Source organism: Paramisgurnus dabryanus, chromosome 8, assembly GCF_030506205.2.
Source record: "Paramisgurnus dabryanus chromosome 8, PD_genome_1.1, whole genome shotgun sequence".
NCBI lineage: Eukaryota > Metazoa > Chordata > Actinopteri > Cypriniformes > Cobitidae > Paramisgurnus > Paramisgurnus dabryanus.
This window is the reverse complement of record NC_133344.1, coordinates 21,906,280-21,923,667: the sequence shown is the minus strand read 5'-3', so window position 1 is coordinate 21,923,667 and position 17,388 is coordinate 21,906,280. Positions and strand designations below refer to the sequence as shown.

Genomic DNA, 17,388 nt, shown 5'->3' with positions numbered 1-17,388 from the left:
CATATTATATTTTATAATATGTAGGATTGCAGTTACAAATTAATTTGTCTTGTAAATAGGGCTGTGATTATGTATGCGATATTTCCTCTCTTGTCAATGAACTACGGCTCTGTGTAGTAAATGGTGCTCCATCTGGAAGCAGCTGATGGCGGTTTATTACTAATCCAGGAACCGGCTTTACTGACGAGATGCACGTGACAATCATATGTGGTTTATCGTGCAGCCCTATTTAATGAGTTAAATCAATTTCTGTATATTTTTCTGTATACTTTTACGCGTTAGTGGAGATTAGACAGGAAAGTGTTGGGTGGAGAATGAGATATGGGAGTGTGACCGGCAGAGGACCTCAGAGATGGGAATCGAACTCGGGTTGTTGTAAACGCACTGTTGCTGTATGTCGGTGCACTAACCAAGGGGCTATAAGCACTGACAAAACATTTATTTTCTGGATTTTAATGTGATTTATTTGAATTGTATTTAATTTGATTTAAATAGATTTTTTAAATATAGTAATATAACAGTATTGGTATATGAATATTAACATTTATGTAAATGTAACTAATAATAGCATATACATAACCAGTGTGGGGGGGTAACGCATTACAAGTAACGTTTTCTGAAGTAACAAGTAAAGTAACGCATTACTTTTTAAATGTACACATTAAAATTGTAGTTACTTTTTCAAAAAAGTAATGCAAGTTACTTTTTTAGTTTAATTAATTTGATTTTAAAAAAATTATGTACTAAATAAAAATAAACGTAGTCACATTATACATATACGCATACGCATATACGACTGTGTGGGAACAGTTTGAGTCAGAAACTGAGATGGCAGGCCAGAGCTCGTTTTTTGTGATGAAATATGCAGTTTTTGAATACAGAACTCATAAAAAACATCTGCAAGGCCTGAAAGAGATCAAGCATCAGCCAAGAAAAAGTAACGCAAAAGTAACTTTTTTTAAGCACCGATAGGGTTTTTTGGGCCGATACCGATTTAAACAGACAACTTCTGGCCGATACTGATGCCGATACCGATATTAAACACTTGTATACAATACTATACAGTTGGTCTATTAGCTAGTTTATTTCTGCATCAAATTATTTTTACTGAACATGAATTTGATTAACATTCAGCTGACCAACATAATAAGAGAGGCACAAATTAAGCTAAAACAACTATAAAAAGACAGCATGACAACCTTCAAAGGTGGTTTTTGCTATTCAGCATTTATTTTATTAACAACATTAACTCGTTTTTTTTTTATTTACATATAATGGATTTCTTTATGCAGTTAATTAATAAACAATCGGTATTGACCTTTCTTGTGCGATATGGTTTCAAATTCATCAAAAATCGGCCAATAAATATCGGCGGCCGATACATCGGTGCATCACTACTTAAAAGTAAGAATTGCTTCCAATGAAAAGTAACTAAGTAACGCAATTAGTTTCTTTTTTGTGAGTAACTTAATATTGTCATGCATTACTCTTAAAAGTAGCTTTCCTCAACACTGTACATAACTTTTCGGATGTGACTGAGGAGGTGCCTTTGAGCAAGTGCACCTTACTTGCACTTGCAGTGCGTGTGTTCACTACTCACGGGGATGGGTTAAATGCAAAGGTCACATTTCGACTATTGACATACATTTCACTTTCAATATACTGTACCATCTGTTTATGTGTTTATTAACCTCTAATAATCCAGCTATCAGAAAAATATCTGTCTATGCATGTGTTTTAGATGATATATACATGTGTTACGAATGTGACAAATAAGGACACCAGTTGTTTCTGGGACACAAAGTACTTCTGTGAATAAAAAAGCACAAACCAAAAGCAATAATACTTAACAAATGCAGAGCGGAAGGCTGCTCTTCAAAGAACAAATAATATGTATTTATTTAGCTTTATTTATTTTTCATGTGTGCATTTATGAGGAAAAACAGTGTTATGGGTGTGACATGTTTCTATGTTGATTGTGAAATCTGTGCTTACCTAACTGAAAAATTATTTTAAAATGCTGCATGGGTGTTTAAGCCATCAAAGATTGACATCTGAAATATCAGTATGGTAAAAATCAACAACAACGTTTGATTAAAACATTTTTTTTTTCATGGTAAGTTTGACATTTGCATGGAATTGCTCTTTTTATCAGTAAAATATTGGATTCAGTTATGTAGTCATTATTGAAGTATTTACAGTTTTTACATATTCTCTATACAGTTATGCTGTGGGAGATAATGCCTATCGCTCCATGAGGACTGAGAAACGAGATCAGTGCATCCTGATCTCGGGTGAGAGCGGAGCCGGCAAGACCGAAGCCTCCAAAAAAGTTTTGCAGTACTACGCTATCACCTGCCCCGCCAACGAGCATGTGCAAAGCGTCAAAGACCGCCTGCTTCAATCCAACCCTGTTCTGGAGGTAAACAATGCAAATCAAATACGAAGTGGGATGCAATCTTACTACTGTATGCCAACATATACTGTAGTAGAAAGAGAAGTATGGAGTGCTGTCACGGCACAAGCATGCTCCTAATTATCTCAGCAATGCCAAGTTAAAAAAAGCAGTGTGTATTCTGAGCACTGAGTAATGCTGGTTTAAGTATAAACCTCTCTGGTAATTATACGGCACTGGTATGATCCGTCTGATAAGATTGAGACATGCATAAAGGATGTCTAAAAATGGTGAAGCCAACGGAAGCTGTGCAGCAGGCTGTAGTTCCAGATGTTTTGCACATGTGGCCTTTTCCTTTAATCTAAATGTGTGTGCGACTGTTACAGTAGCATGCGCATATAGCCATTTAGTGTATAAATACAGTGCTTGTTTTGGGTATGCCAACATAAATTTTATATTCTCGTGTCCTGCTTTTTTTCTCCTTTCATCTGTCAGGCTTTTGGAAATGCGAAAACTTTACGAAATGACAATTCCAGTCGCTTTGGAAAATACATGGACATTCAGTTTGACTTCAAGGTGAGTTTTGACCGTTGTGTACAAATTTTGTTTAACAAAATTGCTGTTGTCACTCCATCTACATGCAAAAACATCACGCCTCCATCACTGTGATTCACAACAAATGCGTTTCTGTTGATACACCTTCACCCCTACAATGCTCTCCTTGGGTTGTGTATTTGGCTGCATCCACCCTTGCGTGTTTGTGCATGCATGTTTGTGAAAATATGCATGGTTGCGTATCAGAAACCCGTTATTATCCCCTCTGCTTCTCGCCCTGGGTGTCCCCGTTGGCAGGGTGCTCCGGTAGGAGGTCACATCCTGAACTATCTGCTGGAGAAGTCTCGCGTCGTGCATCAGAGTCACGGCGAGAGGAACTTCCACATTTTCTATCAGCTCATCGAGGGAGGAGAAGAGGATCTGCTGAGGAGGCTCGGTCTGGAGAAGAACGCCCAACAGTACCAGTATCTTGTGAAGGTGAGAGATTTTTCACATCTGTTGGGATTTGACCTTACGCTATAGGTGTCAAGTATTACATTTTGAAGATGGTGAATAGAAAATGTGAATTATGCACAAAAAACCCAGAACATTTAATATATTTACATGGTTTTATCCAAAGTGACTTATCAGTAATGGGAATCGAACCCATGATTTTTGGCCACTGCTTATGCAATGCTTTTACCAATTAGGTTACAGGAACACAAACAGGGTCAATTTTACTTTCATGTTGATTAAAAAAAAGTTTATAGTTTCGGTTTGCCCATGCATTGATGTTGGGCTAAACCCTTTTGATCTAAGCGAATATGCAGAAATCTCTCTCTGTTGCTTTCTCTTGGTCCCCTGGTGTTTAATAGAGGAAGTCAGGAGAAAGTCCCCCTCCCTGTTTCCTCTGTTTTGCTGAATGAGCATATATATGTGTGTGTTTCAGGGTAACTGTCCCAAAGTAAGCTCCATAAATGACCGCAATGACTGGAAGGTTGTGAGGAAAGCTCTGAGTGTCATTGGCTTTTCTGATGACGAGGTGGAGGTACGACCGACCAACCAATCACCACACATACAAACACACACACACACACAAATCTGTCTGTCTGTTTGTCTATCCATCTATCTGTCTGTCTGTCTGTCTGTCTGTCTGTCTGCCTGTCCATCTATCTGTCTATCCGGCTATCTATCTGTCTATCTATCCGCTATCTGTCTGTCTATCTATCTATCCGGCTATCTGTCTGTCTATCCGTCTATCTATCTATCCATCTGTCTGTCTGTCTGCCTATCCATCTATCTGGCTATCTGTCTATCCGTCTGTCTGTCTATCCTGCTATCTGTCTATCTATCCGGCTGTCTGTCTATCCGTCTGTCTATCCGTCTGTCTATCTATCCGGCTGTATATCTATCTATCCGTCTGTCTATCTATCTGTCCGTCTGTCTCTGTCTATCCATCTATCTGTCTGTCTGTCTGTCTGTCTATCCATCCGTCTGTCTATCCATCTGTCTGTCTGTCTATCCATCTGTCTATCCATCCGTCTGTCTATCCATCTGTCTACCTGTCTGTCTATCCATCTGTCTGTCTATCCGGCTATCTGTCTGTCTATCTATCCGGCTATCTGTCTGTCTATCTATCCGGCTATCCGTCTGTCTGTCTATCTGTCTGTATGTCTATCCTGCTATCTGTCTATCTATCCGGCTGTCTGTCTATCCGTCTGTCTATCCGTCTGTCTATCTATCCGTCTGTATATCTATCTATCCGTCTGTCTATCTATCTGTCCGTCTGTCTCTATGTCTATCCATCTGTCTGTCTGTCTGTCTGTCTGTCTGTCTATCCATCCGTCTGTCTATCCATCTGTCTGTCTGTCTGTCTATCCATCCGTCTGTCTATCCGTCTGTCTGTCTATCCATCTGTCTACCTGTCTGTCTATCCATCTGTCTGTCTATCCGGCTATCTGTCTGTCTATCCGGCTATCTGTCTGTCTATCTATCCGGCTATCTGTCTGTCTATCTATCCGGCTATCCGTCTGTCTGTCTATCTGTCTGTATGTCTATCTATCTGTCTGTTTATCTATCCGTCTATCTATCCGGCTATCTGTCTATCTATCCGGCTATCTTTCTATCTATCCGGCTGTCTGTCTGTCTGTCTATCCGTCTGTCTGTCTGTCTGTCTGTCTATCCATCTATCTTTCTGTCTGTCTGTCTGCCCGTCTGTCTGTCCGTCTGTCTATCCGTCTGTCTATCCGTCTATCCATCTGTCTATCTGTCTATCTATCTATCTGTCTATCTATCCGGCTATCTTTCTATCTATCCGGCTATATGTCTGTCTGTCTGTCTGTCTATCCGTCTGTCTATCCGTCTGTCTATCCGTCTGTCTGTCTGTCTGTCTGTCTATCTTTCTGTCTGTCTGTCTGTCTGCCCGTCTGTCTGTCCGTCTGTCTATCCATCTGTCTATCCGTCTATCCATCTGTCTATCTGTCTATCCGTCTGTCTGTCTGTCTGTCTGTCTATCCAGCTGTCTGTCTATCCGGCTATCTGTCTGTCTATCTATCCGGCTATCTGTCTATCTATCCGGCTATCTGTCTATCAGTCTGTCTATCTGTCTATCCGTCTGTCTATCCGTCTATCTATCTATCTGTCTGTCTGTCCATCTGTCTATCCATCTGTCTCTCTGTCTATCCGTCTATCTGTCTGTCTGTCTGTCTGTCTGTCTGTGTATCTGTCTGTTTGTCTGTCTGTCCGTCTTTCTATCCATCTGTCTGTCTGTCTGTCTGACTAGTGTGTGTATAATATGTATAGTGTTTTCTAATCTCTTTCTCTCTGTCTCTCTGCAGGAGCTTTTGAACATTATTGCCAGTGTTCTTCACTTGGGGAATGTTCAATATGGAGGAGAGGATAGCGGAAATGCTTATATCACTACAGAAACCCAGATTAAATACTTGGCCAGGGTAGGATGCCAGTGTGGTTATATCATGGGGATGTTGATAATGCGCACAACGTGAAATTATATAATGTATTACTTTTTTCTTCAAATGTGTTGCGTATGTGACCACGTATGTGTACATTTACATTACAGTTGATAGGAGTGGATGGCTGTGTTCTTAAAGAGGCTCTAACACATAAAAAGATCATTGCCAAAGGAGAAGAGGTATGACTACAATTATTTAAATATGAAATATTAATATGATACGTACTATATTTAACTCTGTACTTTTACTCTCTGGTACCCTAGTAGACCTATAATAATGTCCAGACAAGCTAATGCTAAAAACTACTTAATTATTTTATTCAAAGCATCAGTAATAAAACAAGTTTACAGAATGTGAAAATGGTCTTGAATATTTCCCATAATTCCACTCTGTGTTGCAGCTGATCAGTCCCTTGAACCAAGAGCAGGCGATATCAGCACGAGATGCCTTAGCCAAAGCAATATATGGACGCACTTTTACCTGGCTGGTCAACAAAATTAATGACTCTCTGGCCTTCAAGGTATGGCGACCCACAAAAACTACTGTGCTCATGTCATGACTAATTGTCTGATAGGCTCTAACTGTGATATGTGAATATATGGCGCCCCCATGTGGTGAAATTATAGAGCTGACTGCTGTTATTGAAACACATTCTTACCATATGATGTTAAAGTCTGTGTTTGTTTAGTCTACTCTGCGCACCACAGATGTTGTTGAACATTTTTGTGGTTTTAATGTCGCAGGATGAGACGTTTAACAGTAAAAATGCCTCTGTCATTGGACTGTTGGATATCTACGGTTTTGAGGTCTTTCAGAACAACAGGTGAGGTCATTTAACATTGTCTTTTTCATTTGTATTTTAAATATTCTATGGAATACAGGGAAACAATTGGTTATATTATACGTGTAATTGGGTAGCAAAATATAATGGCTGCTTTTTTAATCTTATTTAACTTTTGTCTGTCTGTCTGTCTGCCTGCCCATCCATCCTCTGTCTCTTTCTTTCTCTGTCTGTCTGCCTGTCTTTATCCCCCCATTTATATGTCTATCTATCTGTCTGTTTACCTATCCGCTATCCATCCATCTGTCTATCTATCCGGCTATCCATCTTTTTATCTATCCGTCCATCCATCCATCCATCCATCCATCTATCTATCTGGCTATCCATCTATCTATCTGTCTATCATCTGTCCATCCGGCTATCTATCTATCTATCTATCTATCTGTCGGTCTATCTGTCTATCTGTCTATCTATCTGTCTTTCTATCTGTCTATCCATCCGGCTATCCATCCGGCTATTCATCCATCTATCTGTCTATCCATCCGGCTATTCATCCATCTATCTATCTATCCATCCGGCTATTCATCCATCTATCTATCTATCCATCCGGCTATTCATCCATCTATCTGTCTATCATCTGTCCATCCATCCATCTTTCCAACTGTCCATCCATCTACCTATCATCTGTCTATCCATCTGTTTATCCATCCATCTATCCGGCTATCCATCCATCTATCTGTCTATCATCTGTCCATCCATCCATCTATCTGGCCATCCATCCATCTATCTGTCTATCATCTGTCCATTCATCCATCTTTCCAACTGTCCATCCATCCATCTATCTGTCTATCATCTGTCCATCCATCCATCTTTCCAACTGTCCATCCATCCATCTACCTATCATCTATCTATCCATCTATCTGTCTATCCATCTGTTTATCCATCCATCTATCTGGCTATCCATCCATCTATCTGGCTATCCATCCATCTATCTGTCTATCATCTGTCCATCCATCCATCTATCTGCCTATCCATCCATCTATCTGTCTATCATCTGTCCATTCATCCATCTTTCCAACTGTCCATCCATCCATCTACCTATCATCTATCTATTCAACTATCTATCCGTCTATCTGTCTATCCATCTGTTTATCCATCCGTCTATCTGGCTATCCATCCGTCTATCTGTCTATCATCTGTCCATCCATCCACCTACCTATCATCTATCTATTCAACTATCTATCCATCTATCTGTCTATCATCTGTCCATCCATCTATCTATCCATCCATCTATCTATCCATCCATCTATCTTTCTGTCCATCCATCCATGTACCTATCTACCTATCTATCTATAAATTTGTTCATCCATCATCTATCCGCTATCCATCCATCCATCTTTCCAACTGTCCATCCATCCATCTACCCATCATCTATCTATCCATCTATCTGTCTATCCATCTGTTTATCCATCCGTCTATCTGGCTATCCATCCATCTATCTGTCTATCATCTGTCCATCCATCCATCCACCTACCTATCATCTATCTATTCAACTATCTATCCATCTGTCTGTCTATCATCTGTCCATCCATCTATCTATCCATCCATCTATATATCCATCCATCTATCTTTCTGTCCATCCATCCATGTACCTATCTATCCATCTATCTGTCTGTCCATCTATCGTCCATCTATCCACTCATCCATTTATCCATCCATCCATCTATCCGTCTGTCCATCCATCCATCCATCTATCACCCATCTCTCTCTCTCTCTCTCTCTCTCTCTCTTTCTCTCTCTCTCTCTCTCTCTCTCTCTCTCTCTCTCTCTCTCTCTCTCTCTCTCTCTCTCTCTCTCTCTCTCTCTAAATAGTTTTGAGCAGTTTTGTATCAACTATTGTAATGAGAAGCTACAGCAGCTCTTCATTGAACTGACTCTGAAGTCAGAGCAGGAAGAGTATGAGGCTGAGGGAATCACGGTGAGACCCCACACACACACATTTACATTTACACAAATACACACACACACAGTGCATGTGACTCACTCCGTATGCGGGGTGGAATGGGGTTTTACCCAAAACTGAAAGGACACATTATTGGCAAAAAATGTGATGTGGGATTTTCTGTGCTGTTAATATGGTAATGCTGACCTCTTCAAATTAGCCATTAAAATATTATGATGCACACACAGTTTAAGAAAGCCTCTCACGGGTGGGCTTGGAATGTTCTTGATTTTGAATTCCTCGAATTGTATTGGAAAAATAGCACAGCTATCTTAAATCTTTTCCACTTTATGTTTTTTCTTCTGTAGTGGGAGCCTGTGCAATATTTTAACAACAAGATCATTTGTGATCTTGTGGAGGAGAAATTCAAAGGAATCATTTCCATCTTGGTAAGAAGCGGCATCTTTGAGATCATCCATCAGAAACAGCACAATACAATTTAAACCTGCTTTAACTTAACACAACTCATCTGTTTACTGGCAGGATGAAGAGTGTCTCCGGCCTGGAGATGCTACTGACATCACATTCCTGGAGAAGCTTGAGGACACTGTCGGTGGCCACCCGCATTTCCTAACGTCTGTGACACCACCATTCCTTTAACTCTTACGAAGATTATTTGTGATGTAGTCTGACTATTATCACATTTAAATCTAATTAATAAAAAAGTGCCTACATCTGCTTTGTATTTTACAGTCACAAGTTGGCTGATGGAAAAACACGGAAGGTTATGGGTCGGGAAGAGTTCAGGCTGAATCATTACGCAGGAGAAGTCAACTACAATGTAAACGGTCAGTTGTTGGAAAAAGAAAGTTGGTCGCTGAACAAGAGCAAGTTTTTGTGCCCACATTTTATCCCAGGCTGAGCGTTGACTGACGTCATTGTGCATTTTCCAATTTTTAGGTTTCCTGGACAAGAACAATGATCTCCTTTTCAGAAACCTGAAGGAGGTGAGAGAGGAGGCCCAGAAAATATCTTGCATAAAAATTCACCAACACCATTAGAATTGTGAATTTTTAGCATAGTGAGTCTGTTTCTGTCTCATTAATGTCTTATGTATATCTGTATGTTTGTCTAGGTCATGTGTATGTCCGAAAACAAAATACTCACTCAGTGTTTTGACAGAGAAGAGCTTACAGACAAGAAACGTCCAGAAACGGTAAAGCACGTTTGTTACCGTAAATAAACATACAGGGAATTATTTTCACAGTTTGAATTGGTAATGTACATGTGTTTATAACACCATGTATTATAGATATACATTTCATAAATATTTCTTCTGTTTTATATGTTATACTGTATATTGTCGCAATATACATGTTATATATAGCTTCTGTTTTATTAAATGTAACCCTGTCTGTGAAATTCAGGCTAAAGTCTCATAATCTAATCATAATGTAAAGTTTGATTTCAATTATTTATTTCACTTTAACTCATTCCCCGCCAGCCATTTTTTTGAAAAGTTGCCCGCTAGCATATTTTGTGATTTTCACAAAAGTTTCACAAAATGCCTGTCAGGTAAATTTTCTTCTAAAAATATATAAACATACAAATATATTAAATGAAAGAACAGACCCTCTGTTTCACACAAACAAACAAACAAAACAAGAAAAAATATCTATATAACTCTTAAATATGGGTATTTTTTCTTTAAAAAAACTTTTTATGCAAAAAATTTTCTTTTAATTGACTAAATAACTCTACGACGAGTACTAAATGAGATAACTCATCAATGGCGGGGAAAGAGTTATTTTTAATCTTTGACATGACCTTACTCAGTTAATATTAAAGATGTCAAAGTTATATTTTTCCAAAATGTAGATGAGTTTAAAATGACTTTAGCTGGGTTTTCACAGGGTAACATATGTTTCTACTGTCTGTATTTGCATTAAAGCCGCTTTACAACAATGCAAATTATGAAAACCGCTAGAGAAAAAAATTGAATCTGCCTGTCCATCCATCCATCTACTTGTTTTTAAACATTTTATTAACCATAAGTTATAGCAGCTCTTCTCCGAAGTCTCATTCACTCAGGAATCATAATTCAGATTTAATCCAGAGCCAATCGTGTTTTAATTATGTGATTTTACATTTAAAGTTGAATTAGCGGCATTCATTTTTGTATATAGTCTTTCAGGGCAAAATGGTTGTTTTTACAGTTAAACTTAATAACTTTAAAAGAAAGATTTGTTTGTAAATCCGCCATTTATACATGAAGCTCAGAAACTTGGCCTCCGTCCATGAGATTGAGAATCTCTGCTTGTCACCCACACTGTAAGGAATGCCCTGATACTGTGGTACCCCCTTGTGACTGCGTAAACCAGCATCCATCCCCCCAAGCCCACTTTGCAGATCCCCATTGGCTGAATGTGGGTGGGCTGCTGTTATTGAGTTGTTTGCTTGCATTGTTGACCGCTGGTCTCTTCACATTGTCACTGCCTGGCTGGACAGGCACACTGGGACTTCTGTGTACTCATTTCTCACTGCTCATCTCATTTCTCATCCCATCACTCCGCTGGCTCGCCGCAACCAGGCAGCGACGCAGTTCAAGAACAGTCTGGCGAAGTTGATGGAAATCCTGATGTCTAAGGATCCGTCGTACGTGCGCTGCATCAAACCAAATGATGCCAAGCAAGCAGGTTTGTGACATTTGGTTTGGTTTTTCGTGTTTAGTTCTGTTCGGGATGGTTATTTTTATATCAGTGGTACTGTCAACTGTACCATGATATGATGATTGTATCAGATGGTAAAACTCTGGTATACCATAGTACTAGTACTAAATGGCTATCATATCTATGTAGCATACTGTTTATGTTGTATTCCAACGTATTTAAAAAGCCTTTAAAAATGTTTTTTTTCGGATTTAGCACTGAAAAGCAACAGATGATGGCTCAAAAAAAAAGCAATAAAATGCAAATAAATAATGAAACTGTATTATGATATAAACTAATTTCTTTACCACTATGCACACTAAAATTTATTTATTTTGTTTGATAATTGTAATTCATATGACAATCAGATCTTTTCCTGTGCATTTGCTTATGTGACCCAAAGTCACATTTGCCTTTTTTAATTTTACAAATCACAATTGAACTGAAATATTTCCTTCCTCTCTCTCTTGTTACAGGGCGTTTTGATGAGGTTCTCATCAGGCATCAAGTGAAATATCTTGGTCTGATGGAGAACCTTCGAGTGAGGAGAGCTGGCTTTGCATACCGCCGTCGCTATGAGACCTTTTTACAGAGGTTAGCATCATCCTACTGAAAGTAACTGGCATAGGTTCAATTCACAATTTTGTTTTATATCCTGGTCTGTTACTGGCATAAACTGGTTGTTGTACAATTACCATTGACCAGCATATTGATGCCCATAACATACTTTGTGCCGGTAACCAGCAATAAATTTAACCAGTTTTAATGGTTCACCAGCTGAATTACCTTAGATGGTGTATGCTGTTTTTCAGCTCGTTCGCACAAAAATGTTGCTTATGTTATGTAAAATTTCTTACTTTCTAATCCTCTTTTGAGAACTGGGCACTTCCTTTAAGTTTCCAGTGATAAAGTAGGTCAAAGAGTTAAAGCAGGTTGTGAAAAATTATTCTTGCTTAAAGGTGCATTGTGTAACTTTTAGAAGAATCTCTTGACAGAAATGCAATATAATATATGTAACTATATTGTTAGTGATGTATGAAGACCTTACATAATAAACTGTATTGTTTTTATTACCTTACAATGAGCCGTTTTTATCTCCATACACCTTACATGGAATTTGCCGTCATGTTTCTACAGCAGCCCTAAACTGACAAATTGCTTTATTGTGCGCGTCTCGTCCCTACGTTGTCTTAGACAATTAAATGTTTGTCCTGTGGCGGCTACCATATGCGTTTGAAATTGAGGGGTGAGTGGTTGGTTGCAGTTCGCAATCTCACCACTAGATGCCGCTAACATGTACACACACCACCTTTAATCCTTTTTCATGTTATGTTGGTATTTTATTCTGTTTCAGGTATAAATCCCTGTGTCCTGACACCTGGCCAAACTGGGATGGTCGTCCGGTGGACGGAGTGTCCACACTTGTAAAGCATCTCGGCTACAAGCCTGAGGAGTACAAACTTGGCAGGTTGGTAAACTAAAATCAGAAAAATGTCATCAGAACAAAAGGCAAAAAGTTACAAATCATATACATTTCTGTAGTGAAAGAAAATGTATCTTGTTAAGATTTGGATTAGGGTTGTCAAACGATTTATCGCGACTAATAGCATGCAAAATACAAAAGAAAAGTATTGGTTTGCATAATATTATAAACGGTTTCATCAGACGCACGTGGGGTGAGGTGATACGCGTCTGGTCCGAACTTTACTTCTGGTTTAAGTTTTTTTTAATGGTCTGACTAGTTGCTAAACTGAACTCTTAAACAAATACCTAGTCGAAAATAACAAATGTTTTGATTTCCTAGTTAATCTATGTGTTGTTTATTTAGCTTGTTATATAAATAAACTACGTTTAAAGTACGTTGTTGTTATTTATTCTTAGCGGAGTTTACCGGAAGTTACGTGTTGACCACGAAAACCGCTTGTTTATGTTGTTACGGCTGAAACAGTCTATATGTGTACTGTGTGTAATTTTTGTATATATAAACACACATACATATAGATTAAAAAATATATATATTTATTTATCAATTTCTTAATATAAATACTAGTGCTGGGCAAAGATTAATTGCGAATAATCGCATACAAAATAAAAGTTTGTTTTTCCATAATCTATAAGTGTGTTCTGTGTGTAATTATTATGTGTATATATAAATACACGCACATTCATGTATGTATTTAAGAAACATTTACGTGTGTGTGTGTGTGTGTGTGTGTGTGTGTGTGTGTGTTTGTGTGTGTTTGTGTGTATGTGTATATATATATATAACGATTAATCGTGTGTCCCATTAAAAATGCCTGTCTGAAATCAATTCTGTGTTTCATGCACAGCTTGTGCGTATACTACGGCATTTGGTCAGTAAGAAGTCCTTATCAATCTAAAATCATTATGATTCGGAGTCGTTTATAACGTGCATTTAAAAAAGCAACACTCGTAAAACAAAATCATTCACAATATTCTTTATTATCATGAAAATACCTGCAACAATTTGAAGAACAGCGATATAAATATTCCTGTAGACATTTTCTGGAATAGCATTTGTAATGCTGCTACTTCTGTGGCACAAAGGGTGTTTCTGCACGAGAGTGCCCCCTGGTTTTTGGATGTGCTGGGATTTCACCGTAATTTCATTTAAATTCATCAATTGAGAAAACACGCATTTGCACGGTTAATCGGTACACCCCTAATATATATTTAGTTATATTTTTATATATTCTATATTATTTATAAACAAAAAAGGATTTATAAATAAAAATGTTCTGAAATATTTATGTGTGTGTGTGTGTGTGTGTGTGTGTGTGTGTGTGTGTGTGTGTGTGTGTGTGTGTGTGTGTTTAAATATACATAATAATTAACTACAGTAAACTATGCAAAAAAGCACTTTTATTTTGTATGTGATTAATCGCGATTAATCTTGGCCCAGCACTATGATATATAATTTTAGTTATATTTAATAGAAAAAACACAACATAACATTTACATGTGTGTTTTTTATATTTATTTGAATGTTTGTGTATTTAATATACATAATAATTACACACCGTACACCTGCATATATTTTAAAAAACTTTTATTTTGTCCCCCTGCCCCTCCACCTTCATCCGACCTAACGGCTGATGATTTTGCTTCCTTCTTTGTGAAGAAAACGAAAACTATTAGCAGTCAGTTCTCCGAGCCGCCGCTTCTTGCGCATTCTCAAATCCCTGAGACATGCTCCCTTCCCTCCTTCTCTCTCCTATCCGAAGCAGATGTTTCCAAGGTCTTGGCTTCTAATCATCCGACTACCTGCCCGCTAGATTCCATACCCACCCATCTTCTCCAGGCCATCTCTCCGTCTGTTATCCCTGCTCTCACTCACATTATCAATTCATCCCTTTCCACTGGCACCTTCCCTGTAGCATTTAAAGAGGCCCGGATAACCCCGTTGCTGAAGAAACCCACTCTCAATCCTGCTATGCTAGAGAACTACAGACCCGTTTCTCTTCTTCCCTTCATTTCCAAGACTCTTGAACGCATTGTGTTCAACCAGCTCTCCACTTTCTTCACACAAAATAACCTCCTGGATAGCAATCAGTCTGGATTCAAAAGTGGTCACTCCACTGAGACTGCGCTGCTATCAGTCATTGAGGCCCTAAGGCAGGCAAGGGCAGCCTCCAAATCATCTGTGCTGATCTTACTGGATCTATCTGCAGCTTTTGACACCGTCAATCACCGCATCCTCCTGTCGACTCTCATGTCTATGGGTGTCACTGACACAGCGCTTTTATGGTTCAAGTCGTACCTCTCAGATAGGTCATTTCGGGTATCCTGGAGAGGTGACGTCTCCGAACCCCAACGTCTAGATACCGGGGTCCCTCAAGGCTCTGTGCTTGGACAGCTGCTCTTTTCGATATACATGACATCCCTGGGCTCTGTCATTCGGAAACATGGCTTTTCCTACCACTGCTATGCAGACGACACTCAACTCCACTTGTCGTTCCACCCTGATGATCCTATGGTTTCTGCCCGCATCTCGGCATGCCTGAGGGACATCTCACTCTGGATGAAGGATCACCATCTCCAGCTTAACCTTGCGAAGACAGAACTGCTTGTCATATCATCCGATCCAAAGATTCAGCACAACTTTTCCATTCAGCTAGGTTCCTCGACCATCACGCCTTCCAAGACGGCCAAAAACCTGGGAGTGGTCATTGATGATCGGCTTAGCTTCACGGAGCATGTTGCCAGCACCGCTCGCTCTTGTAGATTCATCCTCTACAATATTTGGAAAATTAGACCTTTCCTAGATGAGCATGCTACGCAGGTCCTGGTCCAAGCTCTTGTCCTGTCCAGGCTGGACTACTGCAATGCGCTACTGGCAGGACTTCCAGCCTGCACGACCAAACCCTTACAGATGATTCAGAACGCAGCGGCAAGAGTGGTCTTCAATGAGCCAAAGAGGGCGCACGTCACTCCTCTCTTTGTCAAGTTACACTGGCTTCCTATAGCAGCCCGCATCAAATTTAAGGCTCTGCTCCTGGCCTTTAAAACCACCACTGGGTCAGCACCCCCTTACCTTCGCTTGCTTATAGAGCCTTATGTACCCTCTCGATCACTGCGCTCTGCCACCGAGCGACGACTTGTGGTACCATCTCAAAAAGGGAAGAAAACACTAACGCGTACCTTCTCAGGAACTGTCCCACAACTGTGGAATGATCTGCCGGTCGTGACACGATCAGCTGACACTGTAGCTGTCTTTAAGACTCGGCTAAAAACCCATCTCTTCCACCATTACCTAACTTCCTAATTACAGATTTACTATCTTTATTTAGTTACCCTTCTCTTTATCTCTTTCTCTATCTACCTTCCTCTTTATCTAAAAAAAAAAAAAAAAACTACTAACATACCCTTGGCTATGTATATTGTGTTGGACTTGATGAGACTATTTCCAGTGCACTTATGTATTGCTGTCTTATGTTGCCATAATTGCTTCTATTGTTTACCTCACTTGTAAGTCGCTTTGGACAAAAGCGTCTGCTAAATGACTAAATGTAAATGTAAAATGTAAATGTATACATACAATAATCTTTATTAATTGTTTGAAAGCCCTAGTTTGCATGGATGTTCAGAAAGTCAAATTATTAATTGAACTGTATTTAAATCACAATTTTAATTTTTGCTTTTTTTGTGCTAAAGGACCAAAATCTTCATCCGTTTCCCCAAAACCTTGTTTGCAACTGAAGATGCGCTTGAAGTCAGAAAACAAAGTCTTGGTATGAGCCATGTTTAAACATTTGTTACTAAAAATATCTTGTATAAACCTTCACTGGATGATCTTCCTCAATCTCCTTTCTGTATCCTTTCAGCTACCAAACTGCAGTCATCCTGGAAAGGCTACACTCAGAAAACAAAATACCGGAAAATGCGACAATCAGGTACGTTTTTTTATTTGTATGTATTTCTTTTTAATAAAAATTTAATGTAGCAATTAAAAAGATAACTGATTGTTTTTTTTTGTCCACAGCTGTCCTGGTCCAAGCTTGGTGGAGAGGAATTCTGGCCCGGAGGGAAGCAAAACGTAGAAGAGCCGCTGCCGATACCATCCGCAGGTCTGTATACATGACTACTAGACCGAGCCGAACATGTAGTACCAGATAAATCTGATACTGTGACTGTTGTGCGCTCATGATAGCTTTTATTTTCTGGGGATCTCCATGTATGTGCATCATTTTAGGTTCATCAAAGGCTTCATGTATCGCCACCAACCACGTTGCCCAGAGAACGAGTACTTCCTGGACTACGTTCGTTACTCATTCCTAATGAACCTACACAGGAACCTGCCTAAAACAGTTTTGGATAAAAGCTGGCCAACACCCCCTCCTCCCCTCATCGAGGTAGGACACGATTCACAAATCAGTCTAAAATGTCATGAATTTTTCGAGAGATTTCACTTTGCCTTTTGTTCACAGGCTTCAGAGCATCTTCGCAAGCTGTGCATGCAGAACATGGTGTGGAAGTACTGCAAAAATATCAACCCAGAATGGAAGCACCAGGTGTGACATTTGATGTAAAACTTT

General features: G+C 39.2%; 1 protein-coding gene across 4 annotated transcripts in view; it reads left to right on the top strand.

Annotated features, from left to right (window-relative positions):
• myo1cb (myosin Ic, paralog b) overlaps positions 1 to 17,388 on the top strand; it is a 57,023-nt gene that overhangs the window by 34,605 nt on the left and 5,030 nt on the right. For all 4 annotated transcript variants that reach the window (XM_065280997.2, XM_065280999.2, XM_065280998.2 and 1 more), the window contains 22 exons: positions 2,224 to 2,422; positions 2,891 to 2,971; positions 3,248 to 3,427; positions 3,879 to 3,977; positions 5,767 to 5,880; positions 6,009 to 6,080; positions 6,302 to 6,421; positions 6,645 to 6,724; positions 8,555 to 8,660; positions 8,993 to 9,073; positions 9,168 to 9,259; positions 9,378 to 9,472; positions 9,585 to 9,631; positions 9,760 to 9,840; positions 11,215 to 11,320; positions 11,809 to 11,926; positions 12,687 to 12,800; positions 16,508 to 16,584; positions 16,678 to 16,746; positions 16,836 to 16,920; positions 17,046 to 17,205; positions 17,281 to 17,364. In XM_065280997.2, the coding sequence (XP_065137069.1) occupies positions 2,224 to 2,422; positions 2,891 to 2,971; positions 3,248 to 3,427; positions 3,879 to 3,977; positions 5,767 to 5,880; positions 6,009 to 6,080; positions 6,302 to 6,421; positions 6,645 to 6,724; positions 8,555 to 8,660; positions 8,993 to 9,073; positions 9,168 to 9,259; positions 9,378 to 9,472; positions 9,585 to 9,631; positions 9,760 to 9,840; positions 11,215 to 11,320; positions 11,809 to 11,926; positions 12,687 to 12,800; positions 16,508 to 16,584; positions 16,678 to 16,746; positions 16,836 to 16,920; positions 17,046 to 17,205; positions 17,281 to 17,364 (2,260 nt within the window). The remainder of the gene's footprint in view (positions 1 to 2,223; positions 2,423 to 2,890; positions 2,972 to 3,247; positions 3,428 to 3,878; positions 3,978 to 5,766; positions 5,881 to 6,008; positions 6,081 to 6,301; positions 6,422 to 6,644; positions 6,725 to 8,554; positions 8,661 to 8,992; positions 9,074 to 9,167; positions 9,260 to 9,377; positions 9,473 to 9,584; positions 9,632 to 9,759; positions 9,841 to 11,214; positions 11,321 to 11,808; positions 11,927 to 12,686; positions 12,801 to 16,507; positions 16,585 to 16,677; positions 16,747 to 16,835; positions 16,921 to 17,045; positions 17,206 to 17,280; positions 17,365 to 17,388) is intronic.